At 36.2% G+C, this 13728-nt stretch overlaps 1 protein-coding gene across 1 annotated transcript; it reads left to right on the plus strand.

Annotated features, from left to right (window-relative positions):
- Positions 1–3186: 3186 nt before the first annotated feature.
- LOC114535882 (patched domain-containing protein 3-like) lies at positions 3187–13207 on the plus strand. The gene is made up of 18 exons (XM_028557210.1): positions 3187–3362; positions 6083–6329; positions 6516–6598; positions 6924–7046; positions 7127–7271; positions 7377–7462; positions 7851–7971; positions 8535–8658; positions 8977–9089; positions 9334–9396; positions 9535–9577; positions 9817–9883; positions 10008–10149; positions 11134–11271; positions 11922–11961; positions 12116–12280; positions 12494–12606; positions 12908–13207. Exons 1-18 carry the CDS (start codon positions 3187–3189, stop codon positions 13205–13207), a joined length of 2289 nt encoding a protein of 762 aa, XP_028413011.1.
- Positions 13208–13728: the final 521 nt, after the last annotated feature.

The raw sequence follows: 13728 nt of genomic DNA on the forward strand, positions 1-13728 counted from the left end.
CAGAAGTGTGTTTAAACTAGAATTTCTGCTAAACTAGAATATCACGAGCACCGATCAATCCAAACTCTCGTGTTTTGTAGTTAATATATGACTTTCGCAAAGAAGCCTTACAATACAAGCCATAAATACAATCGCTGCGTTAAATACAATGTTTTCGCGTAGAAACGAGGCGTTTACACATGCAAGCATACTCGCCTCACCTGGTCGCCACCATATGTTGTGATGCGCCCAGATTTCCAGGCATGGACCAGCAAAAATCTTAGCCGAAGTCGTGTCAAATTAGGACAATACCGGCAGCACTGATATAGGTCGATGGTTTTCTAGCAGTTTGCGATTCCAGATTTATAGACTGGCACAATTTTTACAATCTTAAAGGCCCGAAAATGTACTTCGCCCGTGCAGTCTTTCAGCATTCCAGGTGGTAGTTCATCAATACCAGTAGCTTTAGTATGCTGCCGTGCTTCCCGTGACAAAGGGTCTAGCATTGACTTGGATGATTTTTTTGGATAAATATTCTTTATACAGTCCCTGAACTTTTTACTAAGGGTCACCACTCTTCTCGTTCAACAGATTACAATTATATTTCGCCTTCACGGGCATAGCGGCCTTCGTTTGTGCACCTGTTGCGTGGTATTTTATAAGCTCTCCAGTGGGCTGGATCTTTTGTTCAGTCGACAGGCTTTTCGTAATAGTTTGTCGCACTCTCTCATGCAGCGAACGTCTCAATTCACTTGTTAGCCATGCATGCATTCACATTTTCCTCCTTTTACGTGTTTCTCTATTAAAGAGAATGTTTACGAAACCTCTCTTCAAGAATGTTTTTTAAATAATCCAGTGCTTTATTTACGTCAATAATTTTAAATAAAGGTTGCCAGTTTATTTATGTTTCATTTTATCATATCTTTACAGAGCTCATTATGATCGTATGGTTCTTATAGTCTCGGCATTTAATCATTCTAAGGTTGTAGCGTTTGTGGGTAATTTTTCTTATACAAGCAACCATGTCATGATCGCTGAGAGATGTTGCAACAACGTCAGCTACAGATATGTTTTGTGCAGCGTTTGACAAAATCAAGTCGATTGTTGTTGACGATGTCTCCGTTAAACGGGTGCATTTCTTTACAAGTTGTTGCAAAACAAACAACTTTACGATCGTCTTGAACATTGTGTTTGAGGACGTATCATTATATAATTCATATTTAAATCTACATTAATATATAGTTTCCTTGTTTTCTTTGTCTCAATGCACATATGGTCTTGTAATAGGTCATTAAAGTTGGATGGTGGTATTTTGATGTCACAGGATGACAATAGAAGCAGCACCCAAGTGACCCAACCATGAGATTTAGCAAGTTTTCAAAAATATCTCAATCCATAAGCACTCGATTGCAGTAGAATTTTCTAAATCAAATCACCGTTTAAATGAAATACCATCTTTCACATACTGCGAGATTAAAGGAAGCGAGAGATGCATTTGAGGTATATAAACGTATATTGAAATACTGAGAGTCTTTTCCTTCTATATATTGTATTGAAATTGTAATAGCGTATAACATTTCTTATTTAAAATGTGAATACAGAAATCAGTTCTGTTTCTGCTTAACTCACAGAAGTCTTGAGTGTTCAGTAAGACGACAAAAAGGAATATGTGTATTACATTGGAAGTTTTTAGACCTGCATGTTTAAGATGTCTAACTTTTCATCTACCGGATCAAATGCAAATAAACCCTCAGGTTCAGCACGTGATTAGAGAAATGTCTGTGTAATAATTTTTTTTAGATTCGGTGAAGCCTATAGTATAACAATAGACTACCGACTAATCTTTTGGTAGTTATGTCGCAACTGATTGATAAGTTTAGTGGACTTTAGTCAACAGACGCGTCAAACATCTGCGTCAGATATTCGCAGTACCCTTGAGTGCCTTGTCATCACAAAATGTAGCTTTTTATTTCATTGTAAAAATTAACAATTGGAGGATTTTAGGACGAAATCGGTTTTTAAATCCAGAATAGGATAGCCGAAGATCCACACTGTCACGTATCCTAGTTTGAAATTTTTTGTGGTATTTTGAGACTACCAAGCCACAGGGTGCATCTTTCTTCGGCGCGCTATTGTGCGCAAGTTTCTTGAACCAGCAGAATTTTTAAAATCTAAAAAAAATCCAAATCAGATTGCGTAAATTAAAGTAAAGCTTCACAAAGGGGATGCACTCAGGCATGTTTTGTATTTTCACGAAAAGTAACAGGTTTGTTATTATCTAAGCAAATCACCTTATATAAAGCGTTTTTTCCTCAGATTTATAGTAGGTGTTACACATTATAAACGGTTTATATCTGATTACGATGTGGGAAAATTCCTATCCTACTATAGCTACTGACTCTGTCTATCATGGATATAATTAAATACATGTCACGAGTTTAATATACCTGCAATAGTTTCTCGGAGATTTTTCCGTATTCTGATGGCGATAATTTAGTAGTTTTCATAGTTTTTTTATTTCTTTCCTAAGTTTACCACAACTCCACAAGATATAGTCACGGCAGTGCTCAACACCGCCACATGCACACGCATCAAAGAAATTGTTGAATTATTGAGCAGTATATGTTTTCATCTCGATACATTTTTCCATCATGAATAATTAGCCATTATTACCAGTTTGTCTTCCTCGGTGTCTCCACATTATTTATATGTATTTAGTATTTTTGTTTCAAAGGATTATTTTAATTCATTCGATTGTTCCTACAATTTCTAATCGATTTAAAAGGGCCGAAATTCGTCTTTTTCGTCATGTCACATGCACAGAATTCAGAAACGTCTTCCCGATGCACGGGGTCTTATATTCGTGTGCAGTCGTGTGTATTCTATGACCGTTAATCTCTATATAGTAATCCAAGGATTATATTTGTCTTAACTTTCCTTTGTTTAAAGGAGCGTGTTTATTTATACTTTCAATTTGTTGATTTTCGACGATATCCAACCTCTAAATATCTTATTGTGATCTATTTAGTGGCACTGGATAACCTCGCATCATTTGATATATATTAAAGATGTCTGTGCAACAAGCCGCAGGACACCTATAGAAGCGGTCAGTCATGCATTCTTGAAAGGTCAAATTTGAGGTGATCATTTAACGATTGAATGCTCGTGCAGTTTGCGCGAGATGCGACAAGTTTGGTGCATTGATCCATGGCTAGCATTCAGTGCAGACCTTTCTGTATTCATACCAAAGAACATGGTTCAGTTGACCGAGAAAAGGGAATTGGAAGTGAAGAGACCCCTCCTACTGCGCGGGAAACTAAAATCCCAATTTTACAACGCATCAGCGATGCTATTACTGGCGGTTTAGAGAGAACATTCTACAGGTAAATCCTGATTCTTCTGAGTTCATTTTTTCTACAATCACCTTTTCCTACTATATATAGTCGTGACTAATCTTGTTAGTGATCGACTGTTTTCAATGTTTTGCGACTCAAAGAATATAGCGTCATCGATGACCTTGACTGGCTTTTTTGAGTTAAATGCAACATGCCAAGCGTTAATAGGTAATGCTTTATAAACTTCATGATTTCCCCATAGGCCATAGGTTCGCCAATCAATCTATCCGCTATTATTAAAATATAATTACAATTTCAAAAATCTAAAAATTATTGCAATCGTTCAAGTCATGAAACAATCCATTAAAATAATCCCTTAAGAGTGATGATGATTCATCAGTGACGGGGCTTGCCGGTGTTTTCGTAACAGTATTTGGTAGAAAATAGAATTTTGTTTTACTCATCTTAAAATGCAAAACATAGACGCATAAACTTGACTTTTCATATAATACGAAAGATAAATATTATGAGCGCAAATTGACATATAGGTCATGCATGCATGTCTCTGATGAAAAAATGGTAGTACTTAAGATCAAGATCGGGTGTCCTCTGCTTGAAACACGCCACATCGTATTTTAACTTCAAACGACTGCAACAAAACATGAAAATAAGCATATTATGTTTTAGGTCACCCGTCACCTATAATGAAAATCATGATTCTTGATTCTTTTCCTCACGTGACATTTCGAGAGCCTCTTTAAAATAATTATTGAATATTTCGTAATGAAAAATCAAAGGTCCCGAGTAAATACTTCCAGACATTCACTAATTTAGCCTTTTTTCTATAAAAGAAAACCTTAGAAAAAAATTTATTTGACGTTGGATTTTATATTGATTCGCATTCAAGTCAGGGTTAGAAAATCTTTCCTTGAAAATCGGTTACTTCAGACGGAGATGACAGAAATGTGTCATTTTGTTTTGTGACCTTTCACTTCACTAAAACATCAAATATTATGAACTATTTCTTATTTATTGACATTTAAATATAAAGTATAACCTTGTGCCTCTACGGTATTTTCAAAATGCATACTCAATTAAAATCAATTAGTCATTTATCTTACTTGTCAGAGATGCGCCACCCGATAGAACTGGGCCTAGATATTTGATCTTTCTACTGTACTGTTTTGATTTTTTTGTGAAGAAAAAAAAAAGTCTTCTGATAAAATTTTTAGCTATAGGTTCATAGATAGCTAGGCCTAGGTTGATAGAAATGGATTGAACCATATTTGACGGGAAATAAGTTACAATATATATTGCAATGAAAACCTGTAGCTTTGCCGGGTAAAAAGCAGTAAATGAGGTGTGATGAAATAATAGCTATTGTTTAATGTGTGCATGGCAATACAATAGTCTCTCGTGACAACAAGAATACGTTGTGACAAGATAAATCACGCTGCTATTAAACTTAATTATCGATGAAAATTAGCAACTAGCTAGAGCCGGTTTCTACAATTCTTCGATTGACATTTCAGCATAAGAGCCTTCGTCAGAAAGTTAGTATGATAATGGAGGGTTGGTTATAGAGATCATATTTCGGCTGCAATTGTTAGGTCTTTATGTGCATGGTATTGGTTATAATATAACCAGAAAGCAGCGTGGCAGCGTCTTCAAACAACTTAGCATCAAATGTGGTATAACAACTGCCTAAAATGAATAAAACACTTCTCGACGTTTCGACCTGGGGCCTTCGTCAGGAGAGTCAGTTTTTTTCATACTAACTGTCTTGACGAAGGCCCTCAGGTCGAAACGATGTCTTCTTCTGCTTGGTAAGAAACCACATTTAATGCTATGGTGTTGGTTATATTCAAACTGTGTCGAAAATGTGCATGGAATCATATCACTGGGTGAAGGACTGGGATATATAGGCTTTTTATGTGGTACCATTAGAACGAAGGATTAAATTGGAACCATGTTTGTCCACAACAGATTAAACAAAGCTAAAATTTCGTTTGACAGTGTTTGAAAACACTTAACTCAGCAGGGTGATTAAAGTGTCACATTGCCACAGTGCCCTAGAATGACACTGCGAGAGCGGAGAGTGCTGCTGTTAGAAGACAAGTATCATTTACAATTTCATTCTTTGGTCTGATATAATAGACTATAATGGATATTAGAGGTTACTTGGTTGATAGAGATCCAGTGGGTATTATACATTTGTGAAACTTGTAGCCAGGAAAAGTCAGAAAAAATGAAGCAACTATCGCTCTGTGATATAATGCCTCAGTCATAGATCAACTAAAAACCCTTTTGATATTTATTTCCATCAATGCCCAAAACTTAATTACATTTATAATTTGCTGTTACGGGTAATGACTATACATTGAGTCTGCCGGAAAATGGCGTATTCGACCATGGTCGAGTCTGCCGGAAAATGGCGTATTCGACCATGGTCGAGTCTGCCGGAAAATGGCGTATTCGACCATGGTCGAGTCTGCCGGAAAATGGCGTATTCGACCATGGTCGAGTTTGCCGGAAAATGGCGTATTCGACCATGGTCGAGTTTGCCGGAAAATGGCGTATTCGACCATGGTCGAGTTTGCCGGAAAATGGCGTATTCGACCATGGTCGAGTCCGCCAGAAAATGGCGTATTCGACCATGGTCGAGTTCGCCGGAAAACGGCGTATTACATAGAATATATAGAGTATATTCTTTTAACAAAGAATTTATATAGATATCGTTGCCATTTCATCTTATTTCATTTCATCAGGCTGGGTAAAAGCGTTGGTTCAAAACCTTGGATTACAATAATCGTATCGCTTATATTAAGTGCTGTATGTCTACTTGGTTTGTTGAACTTTCAAAAAGAAGGCAGGATAGAAAAGATGTGGGTTCCTGAGAAGTCTCAAGCTTTAAAAGACAAAGTTTGGGTTGAAGAAAGATTTCCGGAGAAATTTCATAGTTCTGTTCTCATTTTAAAACGTCCTAATGTACTCACAGTTAAAACTCTGAACAAGGTTTGCAATTTTAATTTTCTAATAAATAGCGATTTATCTTTAATCAAATATCTTGGCCGAAATATAGTGTAACGAAAAGACAAGTGCAGAATTTCGACATTCGGGCAATAATTTGGGAGCTTTTACACATGCATAATAATTTATCATGTTGAAAAGTTTTGTACTGAGAACATTTTTTTTTCCCAGATGATGGAAATTCATTCTCGTATTATAAATATCACCATACTATACGAAGGAAAGATATTGAATTGGCAGAATATGTGTTTCAAGTAAGTTGATAGTGATAAGCAGGTTGGAAACCAAAAGACCAAAACTAAAACATAAATTTCCTAGTTCTTGACTTCTTTCTAATTTCGTGATCATAAAAGGTTCTTTCAAAGTGTATTGTTCAGTTTATTCACAATAGTCTATACAAATGGAACAAAACTCCCAGGCAAATATTAATTATAATTACATTTCCAACTGTAATTCCAACCAGTTTATTCCTATAGCTACAACTAACGCACGGTAAATCAAATAACTCCAGGAGTATTAGAGGAACATTGTGACTGGATTTTTTCTAAATCTTTCGTTATTTTTGGATATTTTATAAAGGATCGGAGACAAATGTGCGATGCAGGGAATTCTTGAATTGTGGATGTTTAACAAGGCAAATCTTAAAAACAATTTGAGCAATGGAGACATTCTTTCTGAGGTTAAGAAAAGACCAACCTTCAGGTATGGTATTTTTACAAATATTTGACATGTTGTGGTATGAAATCTGCGTGGCAAAATATCGCCTAATTTTCTATTTGCAGTCCGTATTCAAACAGACCATTCAGTCTAGAACGAGTTGTTGGTGGAATATCATATGAAAATGGCAATATTTCTAGTGCGACAGCTCTCAAGGCATCCTATGCCATCGAGTCCAGATTGGAATTGGATAAATCTTCGAGAGAAGAAGTTAGGATCTGAACTGGATATCTTATATACAATATCTATATGACTATGTTGATGATGGAATCCCTAGCTGCATGAACAAAATACATCTTTTCTCTCCTTTTCCAGGTCGACAAAAGAGCGATAATGTGGGAGAAGGAATTTGCTAACATTCTGGATGAATACCCTGACGTAGTGTATTACACCCACACAAAGTAAGTAAATTTACCGTGAGTGCGTGACAGGGGGCAAGGCCAGTGAGAGGGGGAAAGGGGTTGGGTTATAGAAGCAGGTGGGGCAAAATACCCGGGATCCGACCTGCTCAGAAGAGTCCGGTAATCTCTTTCAAAGTGGATGCCATGCAATGGAAACCATGCAGGTTTTGCGATATACATTCTCAGTTGACTCATGCATATGCAACATTAGGTTATGGTACCGATGACGAAAAGTTCTGCCATCAATCCATTTTGCCAATTGTAACACTCGCAGTCCATATAACTACAATGAAACGCATTCTTGAGTACCGGAGTACTGCCAGGTTCAAATATCTAATAGCTTCATGAGCCAGTGAACTTTTACTCAGTATTTTATTTACTTCTCAAGGTTTCAAGCAACATCTCAGGGCGCAATTAAGAACGATATAAAACTCTTGAGTATTGGTTACATCTTAGTCATTGCCTATGTTGCTCTTGTTATTGGAAAGTTTACCCGACTGGAAATAAAGGTAAAAGGAGCATGTCAGTTAATTTTAACATATGGAAGATATAAGATATTTGGTTTCCATCTGGCTGAAATTTCATAGTTTATATTTATTACTGTATATATTACTATACATCTAAATATAGATTTGTATCTTGATACTGCAGATTAGTTGACACCATTGACACTGATAATTAGTAATAGTTTGCAGTCTAACATCTTCAAATAACAATTAAACCACAACATGACAGTCGACTATTCATGAACTGCCCTAAAATGCCCAAGAAAACTTATAATAGGGAAAGGCGAAAGGTTTCTTATCACGATAAGATGCTGAATTGTACATGCATTAATATTTCGATATATTCAGCGTCAGCGATATTCCGACGATAATGACTTGTTTCTCTGTTTGTTTTATTAAAACAGTGTGGAAGCTTCAACTGCCAGAAAAATCGTTAAAAAAAGACCTTCGTTATATAGCAAGCTCTCTCTCCTGACGAAGGCCCTTTAGTCAAAATTTTGTGAACTGAATTTTGTACACTGTTAAACATATTTGTAAACACATGGAATTCTGATGTACTTCTGTAGGTATGGCTGGCATGTGTCGGTGTGTTTGGTGTTGCAATGTCAATTGGTGTAGCTGTAGGTCTCTGTAGTGCCATGGGATTGCTGTTTGGGTCTGCTCATTTAACTCTACCTTTTCTTTTGCTTGGTAAGAAACTCAGTGATATTGCGTAATGAAATGTGAAACCAAAATATTGTAAAAAGGGGCAAATCAGGCGAAGACAACTGTTTTTGCTAACCATTGACAACCTACTCATTTTTGTTTTAACAATGAACCAATCAGAACTTTCACAAAAGTTTTAAAATATTTCTATTGAGTGGATATATGGACTATAATTGTTGAAATGGAATTAGGTGTAACAAACAAACAAGCACCAAGCTTAAAAAAATTCTGGGAAAATCTCTTAAACTGTTTCTTTGTTATCTTTAGTTTGACTGAGTTTTTAAAGTTTATGCTCAAATTCAGGTATTGGCGTCGATGATTTATTTGTAATCGTTCAGTCTTGGTCCAACATCTCCTCTGCTGTTCATCGCAGTAGATCAATTGAAGAGAGGATTGGTATTGCAGTAAAAAATTCGGTAAGTGAGGAAAAATTCATACATTGAAATAGAAATAAAGTAAAATGCCCCTGGGCAAAACGTTGCTCTATTCGCGTGTCGATCAGATCCAGATGACACGTGATACAGTGATATCAAATGCATTCCAGTATCATGATATAAACTGAAGGCCTCAAGCTAATTGATTGTGTTACATCGCGTTCGATGCTAGATAAACACTGACACTAGATGCATTTTCTAAACTGAAGGCCTTATTATGTTCTAGGGAACATCAATAACTGTGACAACTGTTACTGACGTGTTAGCTTTTCTAATTGGAGGAACAACTGTAAGTAAAAAAACAAACACTTTCATTCATTTCCACCAGCATGAGCCTCTACTTTCCTATACCACATTCTGAGGTACGCTAATTTCATAAATGAAAAAATATATCCACCTAAGATCAGATTTGATGATGTTTCCTTAGATTCTACCTGGGTTAAAGTCATTTTGTTTTTACGCAGCCGTTGGTGAGTTCAATTTCTAAGAAAGTAATTTAAAATTTTTGTCACGAATCTTCTTCACAACAGCTCAATCGATTTTCTAGAGGTTTTCTTTTATCAGGTTTACTTGCACAGTTGTACTCACTCCTTTCCACAATAAAATATAAAACAGCCGTAATACGTTGTCAGTGGAGTTTAATTCACTTCTTTCTTACGAATAATAATAACTCAAACATACCAGGTCCTCACCGTTTTATTCTGTATAGGAATTCTCTCCGGATATTTATTTCAACTTACGTTCTTTGTTGGATGGTTGACAATTGACGCCAGAAGGTATAATTATCATAAATTAATTTATAACGTTTTTCACTTTCCTTTCTTCCTTTCCTCAATCTCTTCACCTGTTCTTCACTCTCCTTCTCACTCCACTCTCCCCATACGATATGTTAATTCCCAGGCAGAGCCAAAATCGTGATGGATGTCTGAATTGTGTCATACTATCGTCTAATTACACTCCAAATAAATTTGGGACGGTGGAATACGCGCGTCTTTTCTTTGAAAAAATATACGCAAGATTTTTGACAAAATTGCCAGTGAAGGTAAGTAAGTTCTATATATATATATACAGGGTGTATCAGAAAAAACTAGAAGATTCTAAAATGTTCAGAAAACTATCATTTTATCAAGATATCTCAAAAATATATTTACGTCTAAGTATTTTAGCATCTTCTGGCTTATCTAACCGTAAAAACTAGCAGAAAAATTAACCTCGAAAAGCGGGAGAACGGTTTGTAAAAGCCTCATTTTTAACCGCTTGTGCAAAGAAAATGAGACGTTGAAAATCCAAGTTCAGTTAAAGAGGTGAAAGTTTGGAATCTTTTGTGCAATGTATCGCAATTTCAAAAAATTTGATAAACATTAGGTCCGCCGCGAAACATTTCAAAATTGGATTTTTTTCCCCGTTTACTCCGCTCTCTCGTAACTTTTTACACGCAAGAATGATTACATGCATGAGTGATAGTTGGAATGACGTAATTACCAGCACTCTTTGTTAAATGAAAACAATAAAACAAGAGTATTCATTGTTAGTTATGTTTAAGTACGTCATTCCAACTATCACTCATGCATGTAATCATTCTTGCGTGTAAAAAGTTACGAGAGAGCGGAGTAAACGGGGTAAAAAAATCCAATTTTGAAACGTTTCGCGGTTTATGTTTATCAAATTTTTTGAAATTGCGATAGATTGCACAAAAGATTCCAAACTTTCCCCTCTTTAACTGAACTTGGATTTTCAACGTCTCATTTTCTTTGCACAAGCGGTTAAAAATAAGGCTTTTACAAAACGTTATCCCGCTTTTCGAGGTTAATTTTTCTGCTAGTTTTTACTGTTAGATAAGCCAGAAGATGCTAAAATACTTAGACGTAAATATATTTTTGAGATATCTGGATAAAATGATAGTTTTCTGAACATTTTAAAATCTTCTAGTTTTTTCTGATACACCCTGTATATATATATATATATATCGCTTTATGTAACGAGGATATAAAGATTAAGCATAGCTAGTTATCATCCATATTTTCAGATCATTGTTTTGCTGCTTGTTGCCATCTTTCTGGGTGTGAATATCACAGGAAGTTTAGAGCTGCGTCAGCATTTTGAACCTAAATGGATTATACCACGTGACTCAGTTATCAGACAATATTTAGAAATTGACGGAAAGGTATTGATAGCATCGTTAAGTCTAGAAATATTTTCAGGTCTTAGTTAGGCCTAGGTTATACGTCGCATTTTGGTCGCGTAGAATGAAATTCAAATAATGAGATTATAATGAGGCTTTCTGAGGTTTATCATTAATTCATTATCTATTGTTTGAATTGTATTCGACGCGACGAAGATGCGACGTATCTATAACCTAGGCGTCATTGATCACTGAATCGACATCGATATAACAAAGAAATCTATTCAAAGCACTTCATTCTCCAACTGTAGTGGAAATCAGAGTTTCACTAAACAAGAGAAAAAGTAATTAATCACAAATTTGCGAGAGCCGCCTTTTGTGAAACAGTATTTCTAAATTAACATGTTTGTTCATTTGCCCACGAGGGTGAAAAGATACGATTTTCATCAGGATTTTTCATTGAACTTGTGTTTGCTTATTTTTTCTCCACATTGCACGTCATTCAACAGCAAAAAGCTAAATCTATCCTAATCTATTACACCGCGGGTTAATCAAGTAAGTTACGCAGAATTGCAGGCTATAAGGTTTGGCTAATACATATTCTGTAATCACCTGTTTGAGAACTATAACGCCTATAATAACGAGGTTTTAATTTGTATATGTGTTTGACTACACTTTATTTTGATGTTTAGGAGTTCCCGCATAACGGAAATCCAGTTGCTATTTATACTGGTAAGAAAAGCAATACCAATATCTAATTTTTATTCTAATAGTTATAGAAAGCATCGAGAAACCTTGCGTTGCCGTTATTACAGCTTTTATAGCACTGTAGGCCGCACAATGGCCGCATGTGATTGTATACATTTTCATTTCATACTGTTTTAAGGTAAAATGGATTATTACGAAGAACAAATAAAGCTGCATAATCTTTACAGTGAACTTCAAAATGAGACTGAGGGTTTATCCAGAAATAGTGTTGAGAGTTGGTATGAGGAATACGTGAAATGGATGAAACAAAATAAACCAGAATATGTCGATCTCACCAACTCAAGTATGTGATTCATCAAATGTGTTTTTAGTCAACAATGACAATTTAAATACCGGCAGAGAATAAACAAATTCCGATCCCATCAGCTTATTTTCGATAATTACGACTATATAATATGAAGAGTCTGGTAGTTTGCTATTCATCTGTGATGTAGATCTTTTTTTATCCAAGGCAAAAGAAGTGCCAACATTTCACCATTTTAAATTTGTATTCCAGCGATTAATAATCGAGAAGCGTTCTATTATAACCTGAAAGTATTTCTCAATCAAACCGAAGGAAGGAAGTTCGCCAGTCATATCAAGTGGAATGATGCAGGAGACGGGATTGAGGTGAGCCAGCAAGACTGATATCACAAATGAAAATTTCGACGCCCGAAACAAGGCCTACGAAGTAGTTACTGATTATTGACCGAGCGTGAGGTTTGTACTGTGAAGTCTGTATGGACCAATCGCAAGCGATGCAGTAGAGAGGTCCATGCAAAAAAACCTCTGTCTGATATTTCACAGCACAGACAGAACAAACGAGGTCAATTGTATTTTCACACACGCACGATCCCGTAGGTTTATCACTGGTATAGGGATTTCAAATTAGGTAAAGAATTTTGTGTTTATTAGCATATACTGCATGTAGCTGTTGCGGTCGTGCGGGGTCATACGTCATCAGCATTTCCCTAAGTTCTATATCGATACTTCATATGAAATAGAAGAGAAATATTTCTTGGAAATTTCACCGTCTAATTTCCTGCAGGCCTCGCGTTTCTCAGCGCTACAACGTAATTACGCTGACTCCGTGGAAGAGGTGAAAGCAATGGACTCGTTAAGAAATCTGGTGAAGAGCATTAAAATATCCCCTAAAGCGAGAGTGTATGGATTTTCCTACTTGTGGGCTGAAAGTTACAAGGTAAACCTCAAGAGATTTCTAATCGTATAGATCGCTGGTGTGCGAGCAAACTATGACACCTTCAGGAAAGGGTTGCATCGTTCCAGTCTTCCAGACGAGATTGACAGTTTCATATTATAACATAGGCATTTCCTAGGAGGAGGTGGACCAAGATCCACCGAACGAGTGGCAAAAGTTGCGAGCCCAGCGTGGGTTATTTAGAGGCATGTCTCACCAGAGAATTTGTAATATACTTAACTATCAGAAACGGGAATTGTCGCATTTTGGGTTGAAAATTTTTCTATCAACTTAATTTGCCCGACTTACCCCAGTTTCTGCTCCGGCAATCTGAGCAGCAATGAATCTGATTGTTATATGCATAGTTATATCTAATTTTACTATGAATTAAGAGAAATCTGACGCATAATGCTTTTGGGCAAATCGTGTTGACGTACTGCACATAATGGTCATAAATATTATTTCTTTGACACCATATTACATTTTGGAACCCCTACACCATTGAAAACTACCGTCCAACGTCAGTAGCGATATATTCTTCTCTTCTCTTCAGG

The sequence above is a fragment of the Dendronephthya gigantea genome, unplaced genomic scaffold (assembly GCF_004324835.1).
Source record: "Dendronephthya gigantea isolate DGI-Jeju-01 unplaced genomic scaffold, DenGig_1.0 000127F, whole genome shotgun sequence".
Classification (NCBI taxonomy): Eukaryota; Metazoa; Cnidaria; class Anthozoa; order Malacalcyonacea; family Nephtheidae; genus Dendronephthya; species Dendronephthya gigantea.